The sequence below is a fragment of the Maylandia zebra genome, linkage group LG1 (genome assembly GCF_041146795.1).
Source record: "Maylandia zebra isolate NMK-2024a linkage group LG1, Mzebra_GT3a, whole genome shotgun sequence".
Classification (NCBI taxonomy): domain Eukaryota; kingdom Metazoa; phylum Chordata; class Actinopteri; order Cichliformes; family Cichlidae; genus Maylandia; species Maylandia zebra.
The window spans coordinates 16,095,204-16,116,221 of record NC_135167.1 but is presented as its reverse complement, the minus strand read 5'-3'; the positions used below and the strand labels follow the sequence as shown (position 1 = coordinate 16,116,221).

The window sequence follows — 21,018 nt, the reverse complement described above, 5'->3', positions numbered from 1 at the left end:
TACATATGCCTTCAGACTGCAATAACTCTTACACTTATTTAGCTACACCTAAGCTAGCTAAAAGTTATTTCTCATCTATTTTAGATGCATCCTTTTTGTTATCTGTCAATCAATTCTTTACACTTCATTAAATATTAGTCTTGTTCAAAGCTGTTTTTTGCTAACATCATTCAACACATATCTGCCAAAAATGTCTGATACGTTGGTAAATGAGTGATTCTGCCTTGTCATTTCACGTTATCGAGCATAAATTCACAGGAAAATCGTTCCAGTGACAATAGAATATCTCAAATAAAAAACATTTTTAGAAACAAAATATTTATCTAGCCGTACATATCAGAGCTATTATTGTTCATTCAATACAAACATATTCTTTACTTCAAAGAAAAACTGAAGAATACTCCACATGTTTACTTCCCCTCCTTACCATTTGTTCTCTATTAGTCCGAGGAACATCTTCAGATCTCTGTCTCTCTCCTGCTCAACAGCCTAACATTTTCTGTATTTAGGGCCATCACTCTTCAGTGCTTTCAAGCTTTCTCCTGCCCACTGTTCTCTCAGTATACTCTCTTTGTTACATTTTGCAGTACTTTCCTGAATCTTCTCTGTGCTGTTACATTATTTACATAATTCCTGCATGCATTAAAGCAACACCTAAGAAGGATGGAAAATTAAAAGCCCAATAATTTTTTAGCAGTTTTGCAATTGTTTAGATTTGTATTTTTTATCCTACTTTACCCCTACTGTACTACTCCTTCATGCCTTTAATTACTCCGATTAGAATAGTCTAAAGCATAGCCTGTATTGTATGAAATAAACTTAATAGAAAACTTGTGCAACTTTCTACAGTATATCTTGCACAAGACTGCTGTTACATGAAAATGTTTTTATAGGACAGAATGTAAGCTATGCCATATACAGTATTTTACAATCATATAATTCCTTCATTAAAGCCATAAAGAAATAGTATAGTGGTCATAAAATAGGACAAAAAATTGTCTATTAGGTCAAAAAGGAACTGCAAAGTGTGTCAACATGTGTCCTAACTCTTGGAAAAACTCCAGTATAAATAATACTACAGAAGTAGCTAAACCAGCCTTTAATTGAGCTGAAACCAGGACTACATTTGAACAACAGAGTGAAATGAATGAGGTTTACATTATTTTCTTGAATAAAGGGGCAGCACATTATAAACTAGTGTGATACACATGTATCAAAGGATAGAGCTATATGAGATATGTCTGTTACATTTCTTATATTCCTCAAATGAGAATATAAGGCCAATAGCAAGACATTGAAGAATATGCCTTATAATAACTGACTCATTAGGGTCATTAGGAAATAATAAGGCAGTCTTTCATTATGCTGTTAAATGTAGACGTGTTCATTAATTCACTTTTCTGTAAGGAGACTTGTTTGAATAACATAAGCTGCACTCATGAAACGAGAGAAGCTGAAAAGCCACAGCCATCGTGACATATGTGTGGCATTGCTGATTGCTGAACTTACTGTATTCAAATATAAAGACTGTACTATAAGCCTAAATGGGCGATTGTGGCTCAAAGAGTTGGCAGTTTGTCTTGTAACCGGAAGGCTGCCGGTTTGAGCCCTGGCTCGGACAGTCTCGGTCATTGTGTCCTTGGGCAAGACACTTCACCTACCGCCTACTGGTGATGGCCAGAGGGGCCGATGGCGCGATATGGCAGCCTCGCTTCTGTCAGTCTGCCCCAGGGCAGCTGTGGCTACAACTGTAGCTGCCTCCACCAGTGTGTGAATGTGAGAGTGAATGAATAGTGGAATTGTAAAGCGCTTTGAGGGCCCGAAAAGCACTATATAAATCCAATCCATTATTATTATTATTATTATTATTATATCTGAGTAACAGCTGAATTTTATGTATTGTGTACATCAGACAAAGGAAATAAAGGTTCATTCAAAATGAGGATGATTTCTATGGCCTTCCTCTCACCTACAAAGCTGTTCCAAACACTGAAGGTTACCAGCTAATGACTGAGGTGAGGGTAAAGACACAGCTGCATGTTCAAAGAGCCTTAAAAAAAAGTTTAACTTTGCAAGCATTAGCATGAAATACTGGGAATTTCATGCTCCATCTTGCTTATGTATTTACAGATTTTACAAAAAGAATTGAAAACAAAGCTGAAAGAACATTTCAAAATATATATATGTGTGTGTGGAAACAATTCTAATACGTCTATATTCTATCCCTTCAAACACCTATGTCCATATGTTTTTGGATAATAGAGCAATTTTGTAGTTTTCCGCTACAAAAAAAAATAAATAAATTTAAAAAATGCGATCATTGACAGCCTGAAGTCCAAAACCCACGAACAACAACATATTCTGCATTTGAGATGCAATGCAATTTAGATATTCTGTTAGTCCTTTACTCCAGCCACCTTCAGTTTTGTCTTCAGAAACTAAAAATCACCTGTTGGTTTGAGATTAGGTCCCTGACTTGGCAATGGAAGAATATCCAATTTCTTTGCTTCAAGAAACTCTTGGGTTACTCTTGCAGTATGCTTTGGGTCATCATTCATGTGCACTATGAACACTGTCCAACCAGTTTCACAGTATGTGTCTGAATCTGAGCAGAGAGTATAGTCCAATACACTTCAGAATTCGTCCTGTTACTTCTATCAGCAGTCACGTCATCAATAAACACTAATGGCCAGATTCCACTGGCAGCCATAAAATGCCAAAAAACGGAACCATGTTTGATCGATAACGTTGTGTGCTTTGGATGATTTATTTCCTTCTCCACACTTTTATCTTGGTTTCTAAGTCTAATCTGCTATTCAGGTTCTTGATTGTTTGGACCTTGATGTAAACCGAAGGTGATGTGATTAAAAAATATTGACTGTAGACTTTGACATCCACCTCTTTGAAAGCGCTTTGACAGGGCTAAATGTTGTGAGAATGTTTTTCATACAACAGTTCAGCTGTAGAACAAGTTAACCTGGACTCTAATCAATACTTCAGAGAATTATGTCATTGCCCAAAAAGCTATCGGCCCAACTCGCTCTCGAGCTGAACTGCAGTAGGAATATTTGCTGCTAGAGCTGTTTGGTAGTTAGATTCCACAGGCAGAAAACTAATTCTGAATTGATTCTTCTGTCATAGCTTTAAAGTTGATACTGTTATGAACAGTCATGAATTGATTTCACATAAAAGAGGTGATTTAAGTACATGTCCCATACATTTAACATGCTACTTACATCTCTAACACAGAGAGTTCTTGGATTGCCCCCCTTTACTATTGTTTGTGTGTTTGCAAATTTAATGAGATGGGGACATCTGGATTACATCTGAATTTGCAGGATTACATTTTTTGCTAATAATTTGTTTTCCTGTAGGTGACACTTCTTGATGTAGGGGCGGCTGGTGAAGCAAACACTAAACAAAAAATCTGTTTGTACAATTTATTGTGTTTTTCCAAGTAGGTTTCAACCCAGTTACATATGGTGCTTTGCATCTAAAAAGCTCATGTTCTAACAACACATCCCCAATGGACATACATTATTTATAATGATGCATAAACCACAAAACACTTCAGTCTCTCGGAAAATGAAGAAGAACTAGATGTTCCTCACACAGTGATCAATTTTGTCAGCCAACTACAACACTATCGCTTGAAGTGAGAGAACAGTACAGAGGAGTCATCAAACCTAGTTAAAGAAGTTTTACTCTCCTTATGTATTGACCATTATCAAACGTGTATGTAGAATAGACAGGTTAAGGAAAAGCAGAGCATGGTAGGCAGAGCTCATTTAGGTTTTTTCATTAAAACTGAGAACTTAACTGGTTTACCACAAGTATTTTGTGGCCAACTGCCAATCTGTTCTGACTTATGAATTAAAATGCTTCAACAACTCAAACCAAGCAGAAAATAAACAAACACTGAGGAAACATTCCTGTACTCACATGTCAGCCAAATGATTTGATGGCTTGTGCCAGGTTAGCTAATGTAATGTATTGCAACAAAACACCTGGGACCTTTCTAGGTCAGTCTGATTTCTGCATGTGAGACAACAACATTTAGACTCAAGAGGTGAGTCTAAAAACAAAATACAGCTTCACTTACTGGAAAGTAGAGCCCATCCTCTTGCCGTTTTCGGGAACTCCAGGATCTGGACAAACATCACCAGCGAGACCACTTTGACCCACTGAAAGAAAGGAAAGAAAGATGGATGCAGTGTCTGGTTTCAGGATATTATTTTACACCCTATCATGGAAATTTAGCAGTTTTAGAGGGCTGCATGCATCCTTTTATGCCAACAGGAAACTTATTAAATTTGCCTTCATACCTCCTTTTGCAGTGAGATGAAAGTGGATTCTGAGTATTTTTCAATATGTGATTATAGTCCAACCACGATGTACAAACAAGATAACTCCAACTGTGAGAACTAACACCTAGCGGTTCTTGAGAATTTTAAAAAAGAGGCATGTGCTCACCTCTTCAAGTTGGAATTTAAAGTCCATCCTTACTTGAAAACCTTTTTTTTGTGTGTTTTTATGTTCTGTGTTAAAAAATAATGCTGTAAAGCCTATGAAATGCAAATCTCAGCTATTCCTGGTTTTGAGGAAGGAATGAGGAAGACAGTTCCAAACAACAGTTTTCTTTCTTTCACTGAAAGACTTCTAATTTTAACTGATGGAATAAACAAAATTCTGGAAATGGACGAGCCTTTATCACTGTTTAGTTTTACACCTTTTATTTATTAAAAAGGAGATCACATAGACTTGCTTTAACTCAGCCAAAGCAGCCAAAAAACTATTTTACCAGACACTGAGGACTTTTCACATTTAACTTTTCAATTTGCATCAGCTCTATGCATTTCCTTAGATGTAAAAGCAGAAACTTGCCATAAGGAGTACTGCAATGTGATCCAGAGGCAGGGTTTTAACCTATGATGTAAGGCAGGTTTGCCTTCATATAAATTATTTTGTGTGCAGTTTAATAGACCTTTCATGGCTGACATTTTGACTTGTCATAGCAGAAAGGCACAGTAAAATATATTTTGTTAACAATAGCTCAGTTCTATCAAGTGTCCTAGTAAACCATGATTGGGAGCCAGCATGCTCAATACCAGGACTCAGACATAAAAGAAAAAACAGGCAGGGAATATAAAACCAACCGATGGCAAAATATCACAGAGTGCTTATTAAAGTCTTAATGCTTAACTGTTAAGAACTTCCCAGTGCTGTGTAATTTCTCCACTCTCCTTTTCATTATCGGGACCACCTTTCTTCCCTCGTGCAAGAATGATCTAAAACTCAGTGTTATGTGTGTAGGCAGATGACTTTCATCAAGGACTCGACCTTTTGGACCATTTATGTTTTCTGATGTTTTGTTTTCTGTTGGGTTTGTGAGAATTTCTTTTTTCAACCACAGTTACAGAATTAATAGTTAGTGAGCTATTTGGTTAGTTTTTGGTCCATATTGACATAATAGCATCACACAGTTGCTGCACATCCATGATGCCAACCATCCGTTCCACCACATCCCAAAGGTGCTCTACTGGGTTGAAATCTGGAGACTGTGAAGGTCATTTGAGTACAGTGAACTCACTGTCATGTTTAATAAAGCAGTTTGAGAAGATTTGAGCCTTGTGACACGGTGCCTGTTACCCTGCTGGAAGCAGCCATTTGATGATGGGCACACCAAAGGGATGGACATCGTCAGCTACAATGAACTTGATACTGATCAGGTAGGCTCAGTTTGTGCAAAGGGATCCAAAGTGTCCCAAGAAAATTCCCCCCACACAATCATATCACCACTAGCCTAAACAGTTAAGGGAATACAGGGTGGATCCATGCTTTTCACCAAATTCTGCTCGTACCATCAGAGAAAATTGTCACATGCCTAAATGCATAAGTTGCAATCTGATTGGCTTTCTCAACTATCTGCAGTAACAAAACAAAACAAAAACAAGATACATGACAAATTTTGTCCAGCTTGTATTTGCGATATTGAATTGGTTTCAGAGTTTGCTCAGAGTGGGAACATCTGCTGCATGGCTAAATCATAATGTAAATGTAAATGAGACCAGACAACATGAAAGAAACCAGTTTAGACCAGCTCTGTCTTAATGGAACTCTGGGGATGAATAATGACGGTGAGCAAAACACAAATAAAAAAGAGATAGGAAATAAGTAAAAGTGCGGGGAAATGAGAGCTCTAAACTGTGTAGTGCGAAGAAAAGCATGTGAGAATAATCTTGCAGGCTTATAAAATATTACCCAGAGAAAGTGAAATATCTGACCTCTGAACACTTCACCCTGTCTTTCTGCCCATCTTTTCCGGTATCTGTCTTACTTGCTTTTATTTCTCTTCCTGTTTTCTGTTTGTATCTGCTCCCGCTCACTCCTCCTTTCCACTTTTGCATTCTCAGCGTGCTCCCTCGGCTTTTTCCCCCCCTCTCACATTAGCTGCAGTTTACAAAGGGATGCCAAAGTTTTGTGCATCCTAGCATAAAAGATGGATGAATGATTTGCTGCATTTGTGTGATTGTGTTTTGTGCGCGATGAGAGGTTGTGAGTGTATAGACTGTTTGTGTGCGATATGATGCAAACAGAACAAGCTGTCTTATTGCTCTGCCGTGGTTTTGATGTTCCGTCCAAAAAAAAATCACCACACAGACACACTCTAAAACGCACTTTCTCTTTCATGATCGCTCACTGCTTTCTCTCTCACTCGTGTTCAAATGGTTTTCATTGGCAAAAAATGAAAAGGTTCATACGGCGGAAACAAATCCAGCTCATGCAAACAACATGAGATTGTTGTAGGAAAAAAAAGGACAAATATCACTGCTGGGCCGATATTAAAAATCCTCACGCTGACTTAATCCAATTTGCACTTAAAAGATCATTCAGCATTTAAACATAACCTTATGACGCACAGTGCAATTTACATATTATCAAAGTCTCCTCAGCAAACCTTTCATGTATAAAAGTCAACTTTTTATTTAGTATTTCAATAAATAAACTCAATTCAATTAAAAACAACAACAACGAAAAAGGATTTGTTTGCTCATTGGTGCCTGTATACGTTTAGTATTCCTTTACCTCAGTAACGTTCTGCCATTTGAGCCAAAATAAGACACAAGTTACTATTAGTTAATTTTTAGCAGCTGTGGTTACAAGTTACAAGCAAACACTCCAAACCAATCGATTGATACGTTAACAAAGATAACAGTGTTCAGGTTTGATTGACGCTGTCAGGGTTTTTTTTTTTAATTTAACTGAATATAAACGATTGATCTGGTAGTTTGATGGGTGTTACTGATGTTTTGTACAATTCACTCACTTATTTGAAGAAAGGATATTCCAGCACAACACCAGCACAGCTTGATTTATTAAACTGACTTCAATGCAACTGTTGCTTAAACTTAAAAGGAGTGATCATTGATAGTAAAATCAGTATAGCCATGAGTATTTTTACACAAAATATATAGTGAGATCAGTATTTCAACACTTTGAATTAATCTTCTATTGATTAATTCAACTTTGGGCTGTGTTTGTTTTTTGCTTTTTTATAACACTGAACCAATATGACAACAAACTTCACTGTCACATCGCCAATGCTAAAAAGCCTGTAACAGCAGGTGCTGCAATAGTACATTGTACAGAAAATGTAATTTCTCTATGAAAAAAAGGGCCCACCTCCCAGCCCGAAGATTACTGAGGAACCAAAGTGGTTGAACAAACATGAATCTTCCAGGAGTTACAGAACATTTGCTCTGTTGTTATTGTAGTTGCTGTTTATTTATTTAATTTTAGAGTCAGCACGAAACCATTAGCTTTAGTCATTGTGTATGCAACAAGCATAAAGAGATTATGCAGCTACTGCCATCACCACTATACATCACAGCAGCCAGACTGGAGGTGACACCATTTTTTAAAGACAAGAGTGAATCATGAGTCATTAGTTCTAGACATCATAAACTCTAGAACAGACTCATGCAAATGAAATTTTATGGAAAGCCCCCAAAACAATCCATTAAATTTAAATCAATAAAACTGGAGTCTTAAATTTAGGATTACGTGTTGTATTTTTTAACTGTAGAAAACAATAATGTGTACAAACCGGTGGTCTTTGAGTTTGAACGTTACTGACAACACTTTTAAAAACTTTAAAGTTTCGCAAAGTCTTAAAAATAAGCATGAAAGGGACGCAGGGAAGTTGAATACTTTTTTACAGACTTACAGAGCAATCCAAAGAAACAAATAAACACATTCGAAGTGAGAATGCAAAGCAACGAAGCATAGATGTTTAGTTATTAACAAGTAAAAGACAAGAATACAAAAGAAACAGGGCCATAAAGAGAAAAGCAGGAGCAGTGAGAGTGTTAGAGCGTATGCTGGTGTGTGTGTGTGTGCGATCAGCTGATGTGTTTCAGCTAAGAGCTTTTGAGGTGCACTTCAGATGCCTGCAGGATGACGGGAGAAATGTGTGAAGTGTCTATTGTTGATATACTCTCTTGCGCTGCCCTCTTCTTGTTGCCTCTTATCCAATCTGCCCTCTTTTTCTCCTCCACCTTCTCATGTTCACAGGTCAATCAACCCAAGAGCTAAAGTCTACAGCCCTCCGGCCCCACGCTATTACGTTGAGTTCATCAAATTTTCGCATATAAGACGTACAGTATGAGAGTGAACAAACCCATAATTACATAATATTTTTGAAAGCGTGCCTGTGACGTTTCCTCCAAACTATTTAGCTGTGGTGTTATGCTATCTGACAAAGTTACATTTTAAGTGGTTGTGTTTCTTTCTTTCGAGTAGTCTGTGGCCCAGCACCATATTGCCCGACAAGCCTAAAGAAAACACTGATTATAAATTACGCTTCCACAATGATCATTCATTACAGTTGTACGTCATTGTCTTGGGAGTAACGCTCCTTAATCACAATCTTTCAGCCTCTCTATAATTATGACACATCCTCAGCAGTAAGCTAATGTTACTGCTGAGAGAGGGCGACTCCGCCATGGGTTGGTCTCAGCGAAATTATTTCGGGTTGCTTTACATACCACTCTGAGTTTGTAGCTGTGTATTTTAATGATCTCATCCTTTAGATTGTGTAAGATTTTTATCAATAGCATGTATGAAAATTATTCATAAACCGACCATCTGTGAACCTATTTAAATCTGTACTTGTGTGTGTATTAGAATGTGCTTTAATATAAGCTTGAGGCTGTTACAGACAGTCTTTTAGATTATGATTCATAAGCACTCCACTCTCTAGACAGGTAAAACTCATTACCATCAGTCTGGTTCTTTGTAATGATTACATATTGCATAAAGACTGCAGATTCTTCACCACAGAGCTATAATATTACCACTGGGAGTCATTTAGTCTACAGAAGTGTTGTTCAAAGACTAGTTGAGGACCAAACGTGGACCTTGGATTTCCTTTTTTAAAATATTTTAATGGCCCTGGTTGCCAACCTGATGGTCTACACTGGGATAACCTTGCTCAGCCAATGTGAACCCACATCTACTCAGCTTTGGTCCCCATGACAAGCATGTGAGCACGTTTTCAATGAACATGGGCCCAAGGTGAGGTAAATTTCTAATTTATTTCCAGAGCTGCAGAGGCTAAAGGGCTCCCTGGACTACACAGTTAACAGTAATTATCATCACTATGCTTTGGCTCCACATAATGATTATGGATAACAAAGCTAATGTGCTTAAGTGCAATAACAATTTTACAAGTGGGATAGTTACTTTTGAATCTTTCAGCATATATAAACCACTGGTGATTACAGTTATTTTACAACATACAGAGAATTTCTCTCCTGCAAAACCAATTTAAAAGGTCAACTTATTTTTTTCTCCAGCAGAGTTTTACTGAGTCTATTTCTTGGGGTAATACATACAAAACATAACACTATATGTCACCATGCATTATAAAAGATTTACATTTGGAAAGAAATTTACCTCATAACAAGATATTATGTTTGCCAGCTTCTTGTAACAAGTACCAACCATTACTTTCTGACTTCAGATATTCTTTATATGGAAACAACTTTGGTTATGGTCATGTGTGAGTCTGGACTGTGTGTGTGTACTTTAGTAAATCTAAGTAAAGGTATGTTCTTTACCCAGCGTCATATCATTGAAGACTATAATAAACTGACGTGCCCCAGGAACTCCTTATATAATCATGCACACACTCAAATACGCAGAGTGCAGACCAGTTTAAATATTAATTGCAGCAACACATGGAGAAGCACAAAAGCACATGAGAATTTCCCTTCACACGTGCACATACGTTCACACAAAAAGCGCCACACTAATGTTAATTGCGGCAGTGCATGCTTGGCTGAGCGTGTAAATCGGCAGAATTATTGATGAGGATTCTATTATGAAGTTAAACGCTAAGGGATGGATGAGGTATGAGGCTGGGCTTCTGTGATAATTAAAAGCCCGTGTCACAGAATCGGAATGCTGTTTACGGGGCATCTCCAAGCTGCCAAGACATATGTCTGCCATCAGAGACTGTAGAGATATTTGTCTTATTTACGGCTAAATTTATTGTTTTGCTTCCTTGTGGTCAATATAGTGTTTAACTTTATTTGGTTTCCCATTAGCTGCCACTGAGGTGAAAACTATTTCTCCTTAGGTCCACATAAAAGCAGAAGACTTCCACAGATTATCCCCTTGCTTTCCTAAATAACAAGTGATCTATTCTAATCACTGCATGTCTAATAGTTAGCAGAGACAGTTCTTTTGGGTTTGAGATATCACAAAGCTGAATCGGAGTAAATACTTAATGGTTAAACACAGCCTCTAGAGAGAAATCTTTTAAACTCTACAACAATTACACATTACTTGCCAGCATTCGAACAAATCATTGGCGTATTAGTAATAAATCATCTTGAAAGTTCCACTGACAAAGCTTTGGGCTTATTTTTTTTTTTGTCAGAGAACTGGCTGCTTTTATATTTCAAAGAAAAAAACACACCAGTTGTGTTTCATCTCAAAAGGAGACATTTTTTTCTGGCAGGATGCTGCAAACTGGTGCACTGAACAACAAAAATTAAGGTTATTTAAAACTGCACAAATCTACAGTCACTGCTTTGGACTTTTAAGAACAGTATTACTTTGCAGTTCCACCATACGTTCTTAAATATTTTTCCAAGCTATGCCTGGTTGTCCTTTAAACTATTTTAAATGAAACCAGGATTTTATTATTCATGTTTAAAACAGAAAAACTCTGAGGTTGGATAAATACAGTACCTCATGGGCAACAGCAAAAACAGTGATTTTTTTTTTTTACTTAAAATAAACATTTTTATCCAGTAAGTCATTCTGGGCTCTGATCTTATTGGGTTTTTTATGTTTTTCTTGGCTTATCTAGCTGCTAGCCTTGCCTTATGGATATATTTATATTCAAGTAGAAAGTCTGGCTTTCATTGTAGCTTTCACCAAAATAAATCCCACTCAGATGATATACAGTGTACTATATGCAAATAATGTGCAGACTATTTGCACTGCAATATGGGAAAATAGTCAAGTGGGGAGCTTAGCAAAAGAAAAAGGGGGCAGAACAGAAATTAAAGAAGCACTTCAGAATTTTTGGTCTTTGCCCTCCTGCTCTGTGAGACGCTTCACTTTCTTTACTGACTTAGAATCTAACAGACAGGCTGTTTCTAGTCTGTGCAATAATGATTTCAGTGTCTCTTTCTGGATTCTTGGCTGCACCTCCAGGGGCCATGAATAAGACACAGTGGGAACACTTCCAGTGTTGGCCGAGCAACACCAACGCTTTATTGTGCCCACTTTTGGAAATTTATGTAGTTTAAAAAAGTTAAATGGGTAAAGAGTGCCACTGGAAGCAAGAGTGGCAGTCAGCAGGAAGTAAATCACTGTGCTACACTGAAGTTTGCTCTTCCTGACACCTTACTAAAAACGTATAAATAATCAGAAAGCACACACAAAATACTGGTGTGATACTGGTGTGGGAATCTAACACAAGGATATGGGTGCTAAGCAACAAAACATATTTGGTTATAATCTTTCACATCAAGTAAAGACTCATGAAAAGTACAAATGATGAAAAAATAGTTTTTGTAGCAGCAGTTTTTTCCTTACTTTTACAATACCACAGACTTAATTGTTCTCTGTTGTGTAACTGTCTCTTATTTTTGCATATATTCCCCTTGTTTTGTATATATTTCTCCTTTTTGTTATTTCCTGCTGTTTACACTTTATATATGTCATTCTGGCACAGTTTGGTCGCAGCTTTGTTGTACATGTACAATGACAATAAAGAGCTATTCTATTCTGATCTATTCTATTCGCTGGCTCTCTGGAGGGTCTGATCTCTAGTTTAGGAACTAGCAGACTAAACCTGTCAGACTTAGACAATGCTACTTTTGCATTAATGTATCACTAATAAATATGTAATAGATGGGAACTAATGGAAACTATAATACTATATAGTCAAATTAAATCAATCCACTGTTTTTTATTTAGATATATTTAAAACTTGTGTTTTTATTTATTTGTTTATTTTTGCTTCTAATATTCTGATACTAGTACTCAAAAAAGTACTAAGAAAGGATTAAGTAACCTGCTACAAGAAACAGAAAGAAAAGGAGAGCATGATACCAATTCCTGTCTCCTAGTAAGTCGACCTCATTGAAAAATAGATGAAATCACTTCTCCTGCCACATCAAACATGGATGCATCCCCTGTGTCCTTGCATATATACAACATTTCTGTGTGTGTGTGTGTGTGTGTGTGTGTGTGTGTGTGTGTGTGTGTGTGTGTGTGTGTGTTTAAATATGTTTGACCAAATGTGTAATGCAATGCCATCTAAACAACGTGGTCACAGCATCTGCATCAGCACACAAAACCACGGCAGATTGTAGGGTACTTACAGACAGCGTTTTTGTGACTGGAGTCTTTGCTGGGCATCATTTTTACCCCTCTAGACTTCAGCTCGATTGCTTTCTTCACTGTGGGAAGGAAATTAGCAGTTATTCATTTAATTATACATCACATTTTTTAAAGATTTAATTGTTTGTCTTTTTTGCATAACACTAATTATTTTAGGGGGTTGCCATTTGGTGCACCTATGCGTGCAATCCAAGAAATGCTTCTCACCCCCTTGCACTTACAAATCCACAACAAATTTATAATTAGAACAGGAAACAGCAAAAGAAACTGAAGGAAACAGAAAAGTGAGGACAAAGGGGAAAAGGGGGGCAGCAAAAGAGATGAGCAGCATTAAAATTTATTCAATCTATTTTATCCTAAGTGGCAGCACTGCCGAGAATAACAGGAAAATCTGTGCTACAACTAAACTGCATTCCACTGAGAAACAGAGATGGCATAAAAAGCACATCTCTCTCCCGATCCCTCTCGCTCACGCAGACACACACAGGCACAGGAAATAGTAGACGCACCAATGACTTGAGAAAAGAAAAATAGCTGAGGAAGACAGAGACAGCGACAAAACAGATGAAGACAAGTCAGGAAGCAAGATATGCAGGAAGACAGACCAGTCTTGGATCACTGTGCTTTGTGTTGGGAGCAGCCAATTAAATCTGATCCATCATATGGAAACTGAAATTCACCTTAATATAGGGCTGCTCGATTATGGCAAAAATGATAATCACGATTATTTTCACTGAAATTGAGATCACGATTATTTGACGATATTTATTTAACCCTTTAAGACCTACTATAGAACCAAGTCCACCAGAGCTTATATTATTTTTTTACATGCTGTAGTGCCATTTGTGGGAGCATTTCAAGTTGCTATACATCAATACAACTGTTATAGCCCATATTTTAATAATATGTATGCATTAAGTCCATAGTAATTACATAAATTGCAAAAAAGTGCAATAAACTACAAAAAAAAATTGAAAATCGCTTTTGTTTTGTTTACATATATTTCTACTTGGAGAAATTTAAGAGGTTTATCCCTCAAAACTTTAAATACAATAAAGTTGCAAAAAATAGTTTCCCACCACAGGAAATTTATTTTGAGTGTCTTCATAGTTTTATTTTGGAGATACAGCAATTTTTATATACTGCAGGAAAAACAAAAAACAATCCTATGATGCAAATTTGCAAAGAAAACAGCATGTGCATCATTTCACTGTGGGAAGTGTTACGAACAGCTGATAGGAACGGCAAAGCGTGTTTCTGGAATATTATGTTTTTGTTCCTGCAAGCGCTTTTTATGCAATTATTGCAAAGCTTATATGTGGAACGAAACCGTGACCGAGGACAAGCTGATGGCATCAGATGTAAGTACAACTCCTCCGGTTTCATATGCAAAACAAATTATTGCTCTAGCTTACACGGTTCAGGTTCTACAGGGATTTAACAATAGTTACGCAAAACGGAGCGTGCTGCTCTGACCGGCTTTAAAGGGTTAACAATGACTTTAAAAAAATAATATAAAATAGTGTGCAACACCACTGAAGTTTTTTTTTTAAACTCTCTTTTCAACCAACGGCAGTCACTCTCCAAATAACTTCTGCTTAGCTTTCCGAGCTTCCCTCGGGTCCTCTTAATCAGCGGTCTCCAACCTTTTTTGCGCCACGGACCGGTTTATGCCCGACAATATTTTCACGGACCGGCCTTTAAGGTGTCGCGGATAAATGAGGGAGGGGCTAATAATCGGCTCAGTCATTTTTAATGATCGTTGAAAGCCCAGATCGTAATCGTGATTAAAATTCGATTAATTGAGCAGCCCTACCTTAATATACTCATTAAGCGACATAACTGATCAGTCAGGCAGGAAAATCCCATCTAGTCCAATGAGTTGATTTAAAGCACTTTTTATAATAATAATAATAATAATAACAACAACAACTAATGTAACTAATGTGTGGGATCGTTTGTAAATGTGTTCGAAACAGCATAATTTTCAAACACACAGTGATGCATACACACACTACATACAAGTAATTATAAGTATAACACAGTGGTAAAAACTACAGAGACATAAAAGGTGTGTCTGAAAGAGTAATACCTTGATACTGAGCACTGAATCCTTTTCTTCTGTGATTGCTGTCGGAGGTGAAATGTATCCGAACCCAGTTCTTATTTGAAATCACTGGCGAAGGCAGAGTTGTACCAGTCAGCCTGGAAGTAAGCAAACAAGAACTTTATTAAGAACAAAACATAAACTGAACATGATTGATGCAGACAAATACCAAACCTAAGACGTAAGGATATTCTAATATTCATAGCGCTGTGCTCCTTACTGTGTCGTACGACGCTGTGGACAGTACAGCACAACATCACAAGGCAGTCATTTGAAACACAGAGTCCATCTACAGTGAATTTTGCTTTATTTTGTCGATGTGAAATATATTTCTACTTTTCTCTAGTGGCAAGTATAGCAACATGCTGAATATTAGATAGAGGTTTACACCCTCCTTCAGAGATAAATTATGTTTATCACAACAGTCTGTTATAGCAAGAGCAAGAAAAAAATGCACAATGTAGTTGTTGGAAGAAAGTGCTGATCTCTAATTACAAATTACCAGCATGATCAGCTACTGTGAAAAATGTAGCAAAATGCCTATTGACAAACAACTGTAAATATGTAAGATATGCAAGGCAGAGCACAGAGGTGCAGAAAAACTACTGGATCTATGTTTCATGTGAAAATATGAAAATGTGCCAGTGTAGAGAGAAGTTTCTAGTGAGTTCAAGGTATAATTTTTGAGTCCCTTTGATTTGTCCTCCATGGTACAAAGGCTGGCTATAATTTAAAGAGGTTTTTGCAAAAAGGCAATTTGTTCCACTGGTTTGGAAATGCAGATGTGGGAAGTGAATGATATTATCCATTCCCATTATGATCAACCCTCACCAAAAGCATAATGTGTGCACTTGTACTGTTCACAGTCCTACTTCAGTGTCTAAGTGGTTTCCATTGAGGGAAGTCCTTGCTGAAAAAAAAAATACATTTGCAAAAAAAAACAAAAAAAGCTGTAAAATTTGTTATAAAAATTCATCAGCAAAAAAAATAAGAAAAAGGAACTTTGTTAACTGAAAAACAAGACTTATCTATTTTGTAAAGTTGACTGAATTAGGATATAATGCTTAGTGACTTTGAAAAAAAAGTCCTGATTTCATAAGAGCTGGGCTAGAAACTATCTGAGTTTCACACACAATCACAATAAACACCAAACCCTACAGGGGAAAGTTAAGTAAAAGAGGGGGCTGTTGATAGTAAAGCAGAAGAAAAAAGAAATAACTTCACACATTTTTTAACCATCCCTACTAAGAGGATAAGTCAGTACCCTATGGTAAGTCTTACATCAGATTTAGCTTCTGTTACTTTTCTTTACCAACGGCAACCAACACGGCGTTAAAAAGAATAAAACAAAAAGTACGGAAAAAACGATGCACACAGAGAAGCGAGGAAATGATGTAGGAGATGCTGCCTGGAAGCTCATGTTCTATCAACCTCTCTAGAGCAACAAGCGCCACACTTACTGCCCTTTAATAATGCCGCAGTTACACTGAGTAGACTAGAGAGAGCAAGTTACAAATACTCATGAAGAAAACGAGGGAATAAACTATAAAAAATTAAAAAGAAAAATGTAATTAGAGAGCTTCTTAGAGAACCTCATTGATTTGATTCTTTGATTAGATTTGATACTGTCAATAAAGCTGGGTTATCAACTAAAAAATCTGAGGGAAAAAAAGAAGAAAATCTGTAAGAGGATAAAAAAAAACCCTGCTAATGTATCTACCCCGAGGCGATATAACACTATAGTACACACAGTGAAAAGCTCCAGTACTGTAGTGTGATGTGTCATCTCTCAGAGAGTCAACTAGCAGTCTTTATCAGTGAGAGCATTTAAATATAAATGTCTTGTCGTGTGGCACATTAACACAAAAAATATAGTGCATGATATGAAAACTAGACTAAAAAGGATGGGGCTCCCTACAAACATCAACAAAGGATATATAGGCTTGTTATTGCAGTATTTATTTTGTGTTTCAAAACTTCAGCGAACCTTTACAATGATTTCAAGAGAATGTGCAATTTTATCTCAGCCTAGCCTGGCAGAAGATGTTCTCAGACAACCTGTCTGATGTAAAAAAATAAATAAATAAAAAAGGAAAGGTCTATATGATGAAACAGCTTATAGTTACATAAGGATACAGTGCTAGACTGTGCTGTTTTCTCTTTGACTAAAGTCAGATTCAATCAAAAACTTACCACAGAGGAACATTTTTTATACAAAGTTCACTAAAGAGAAAGTAAGCAATGCTCCATTATGGCTGTACTTATATATATTACTAATACATTATATATGAGTACATTATATCACTCTATTAATGTATAATATCAATCTCTCTCTATATATATGTGTGCTTTCCTAACTATCTTAAACAGAGGAAAGAAACATGAAGCAACATTTACATTTTATCCAGTTTTTATAGCTAAGTGCTAGAGTGCTATATTAAGTTATGTTATTTTGTTACTAATGCACCGCTGCATAAGAAGCAAAGGTGGAAAGTAACAAAGCACAACTAAAATACTCAACACTCAAATAAATATATACTTAAAGTAAAGTAATACATACTCAAGTAAAGTACAGATACCTGCATTTTCAGGTGATTGCACTTTACCGTGAGTTACTGTTGCCGCCCTGTAAACTCGAAGCATTCTGGCCATTCTCCTCTGACCTCTGGCATCAACAAGCATTTTCACCGGGAGAATTGCCACTCACCGGATATTTTCTCCTTTTCAGACTATTATCTGTTACCCCTAGAAACGGTTGTGTGGGAAAATCCCAGCAGATCAGCAGTTTCTGAAATGCTCACGCCAGCCCGACTGGAACCAAGAACCATACAATGTTTGAAGTCATTCAAATGACCTTTCTTTCTGATTCTCATGATTGGGTTAGATACACGATATGGACAAATGCACCAGACCAGCTACACACTACAGGAGTTGCTTGGCCTGTGAAAACCATTGCTTCCAGTGCACAGTTTTCTTTGCAGATGTTAATACCAGAGGAAGTGTGGAACTCTGGAAAGCAGTTACTGAATCAGCTGCACTGAGATGACTTTCCTGTCCCCATGCCCATATGTGGTCTGCCACAAGTGAGCTCTTTAGAAGGACCAATGATTTCATGGCTAGGTGCTTTATATTATACCCCTATGGCAATAGACCTGAGAAGACCTGAATTCAAAGATTAAGAGGTGTGGTCCAATGCGTTAGTACATTAATAACCAGCTGAAGTGCATTTATGTGTGTGTCGACATTTTAGAAAAGTAAGTATTCTGAATAAGCCTTGAAGACCTAAAAGTTGTAATTAAAAGGTTCTCATGCACTCCAGATATTATAGGGCTTAAACGATTACAATCTTGTTTATATACAGAGTTTAATTTAATACAGGGTAGTAAATTCTTATATGTCTCGAAAATAAAGAGAGGTGGGGGAAATGTTAAGAAGAGAAAGAAAAAAATGCATGATATGCTGCCTCTCTTCCATTATTCATGCGTACTGGCGTCCTGCCTGACACTGGAGTGAGAGTGAGACAAGGGGTCAGAGAGGAGACAGAACAAGGGATGTGGGAGATGAGAGTGAACTAAAAAGAAAGGTAGAAAAGGAGGAGAAGCAAATGAAAAGAGAGATTCCCTTAATCTTTCAAAAACAAGCATGCTTGACAAAAAAGGAAACAGGAGAAGAAGAGAGGAGAGACGTGAAGGATAGGTGGAACAGGAGGTTTTTCCACAGAAGAATAAACGCAAGTGAAAGAGAGCTTAAAAGAAAGACACGAGCAAAGAAGAAATAATCGGAAGGAAAAACACTGAAGAGGAGGTGAGAGCGAGAAAGTCACTTAAATGAACAGGAAGAGAAGGATTAGACTAGTTGCTTTGAGAGGTCAAAGTGATAAAGGGAGAGAGAAAGAGTCAAGCCTAAATGAGGTTGGGCAATACTAATACGAGATTGCAAAGAGTGGAGATGAATGAGAAAGAAAGTGATGCTGGAAAGGAAAATGAGAGGAGGGATGGAAAGAGCAAAAATATATAAAAAATAGAATCACATAAAGAATTAAGCTGTGAGGATAAAACAAAGATGAACATGTCAGGGAAGAGAGAGAGAGGAATGTTTACAAAACTCAAGAAATATGAAAGATGAAAACACTGGAGAGGGGAAAAGAGAAAAGGAGATGTTTGACAGGCCAGGGGGGGGAGAAGGGAACAGAAGACGTGAGGCCAAGTCATGCAGCAGAGAGGAGATGGACAAGTAAACCAAGACCAGCAGAGAGCTATTTGTGGGAATATTCTAGCACTTTTCTATTGTTAGGGCAACTAGCCTTTTTGTGATACGAAGATAAACACAGACGCACAACTTTATACTACTGGGGCACCAATGTTTTGGCACCTACTCTTCTGACTGGCTGCTTGAATTGCTGCAAATACATATTTTTAACCTTACTGCATTGTTGCACTTACTGCAAATCCCTGTGGATGTGTGCATCTGTAAAATGGCAAAAAGCCACAGTAAAAATAAATTATTGTATACAGGTCACAAGTGTAAAGCACATCATCCACAACAGATAGCTGTTTATTCCCACTCCTTAGTGCAAAACCTGGCTACAATGCTACTTTAAATGTCACACTCACCCTTTTTACACTGATACACACAGAGACACACACCGGCAGTCCCACAGACAGTAAACATAATTTAAAATGTAAATGTAATAACAGGACAAGTGATGTGTCACAAAGTGGAGAAAAAGAGAGTAAGAGGAGGACTGGCAGTTGCACGAAGGGGAACGAGGGAGAAGCAGCGGGAAAGGATCAGAAAGCAGGAGATCTAAACGGAGGAGAAATGAGATGTAACAGAGGGACATGAGAGCAGAACAAATAGGAAGAAAGACAACATTTGGAGAAAAAATATCTAGCCTCTTTCTTTGGCAGTCATTGAATGTGTCATGAAAAGGCTCTGAGGATGGACAAGGTTCATCTACAGATGCTGCAGGCTGGTTGTGGTGCTCTTTGAACTTCCAGATAAGTATAGAGGCCAGAGGGTCAGTTCAAATGATCAAGGACTTGCACACCAAAGCATTACTATGATAGACCACCGAGGTCAAGCTGCTACAAAAGAATCTAATGTTGAATGTCATGTGTATGAAGAGCAACTTGGGGACTGTCTCAGTCGCAGAAAAACGAATGAGCATTTTACCGACTTGATTATTATTAAACACTACTTTTTCAAAATCCTCATGCAAATTCTTGAGTTTTCAACACTGAGGAAAATCAGTGTCATTACTGTAGTGACCAAGATAGAACTAAATTTAATAAACTGTTCTTGAAAACATGACACTTGAACTTATTGTAAGCACTGTTACACCCCGGCCTAGGCAACCGGGGTGCAACGTAGAGAAACAAAGATACGGAAAATAGAACCACGAAGGCCCTCCACCAAAATCCCAAAACGAAGGTGTCTCAAACGAAAATATTAACAAACCCATTCACAACTATTTACAACAGACTATTTATTTACAACAAACACACCAAACTATTTACAACACGGGGGAGATCGCGACCATGACACACTGAAACACAGGGTTTAAATACATAGAGGGAGCAATTAGGGAATGGACCACAGGAGGGAAACACAGCTGGGGCAAATTAGAACTGACGAGACAGGGAAAACGTAAACTGAACACACTAAGATAACACAGACTTTCAAAGTAAAGCAGGAAATACATAACAGTCACGCAAAAACAAAACACTGACACACCGAAACGTAACATTTCCCCCTACCCAAAAATCAAACATGTAACCCCAAGTGAAATGTTTGATCAAAACCGGATGAAGGCTGGTGGAGGCTGGAGCGGTCCCACGGACCCTCCAGCGAAGACGGATGAAGTCTGGAGCGGTCCCACGGACCCTCCAGCGAAGGCAGACGAAGGCTGGAGCGGTGCCTCGGACCCTCCAGCGAAGACAAACGAAGACTGAAGCGGTGCCTCGGACCCTCCAGCAAAGGCAGAC

General features: G+C 37.6%; 1 protein-coding gene across 1 annotated transcript in view; it reads right to left on the bottom strand.

Moving 5' to 3' along the window:
- Positions 1–21,018, bottom strand: part of LOC101487496 (CUB and sushi domain-containing protein 1) — a 457,578-nt gene that overhangs the window by 182,148 nt on the left and 254,412 nt on the right. The window contains exons 6-8 of the mRNA XM_024803309.2: positions 15,017–15,129; positions 12,906–12,983; positions 4,103–4,184 (exon numbers count right to left, since the gene is read on the bottom strand). Coding sequence (XP_024659077.2) covers positions 4,103–4,184; positions 12,906–12,983; positions 15,017–15,129 — 273 coding nt within the window. The remainder of the gene's footprint in view (positions 1–4,102; positions 4,185–12,905; positions 12,984–15,016; positions 15,130–21,018) is intronic.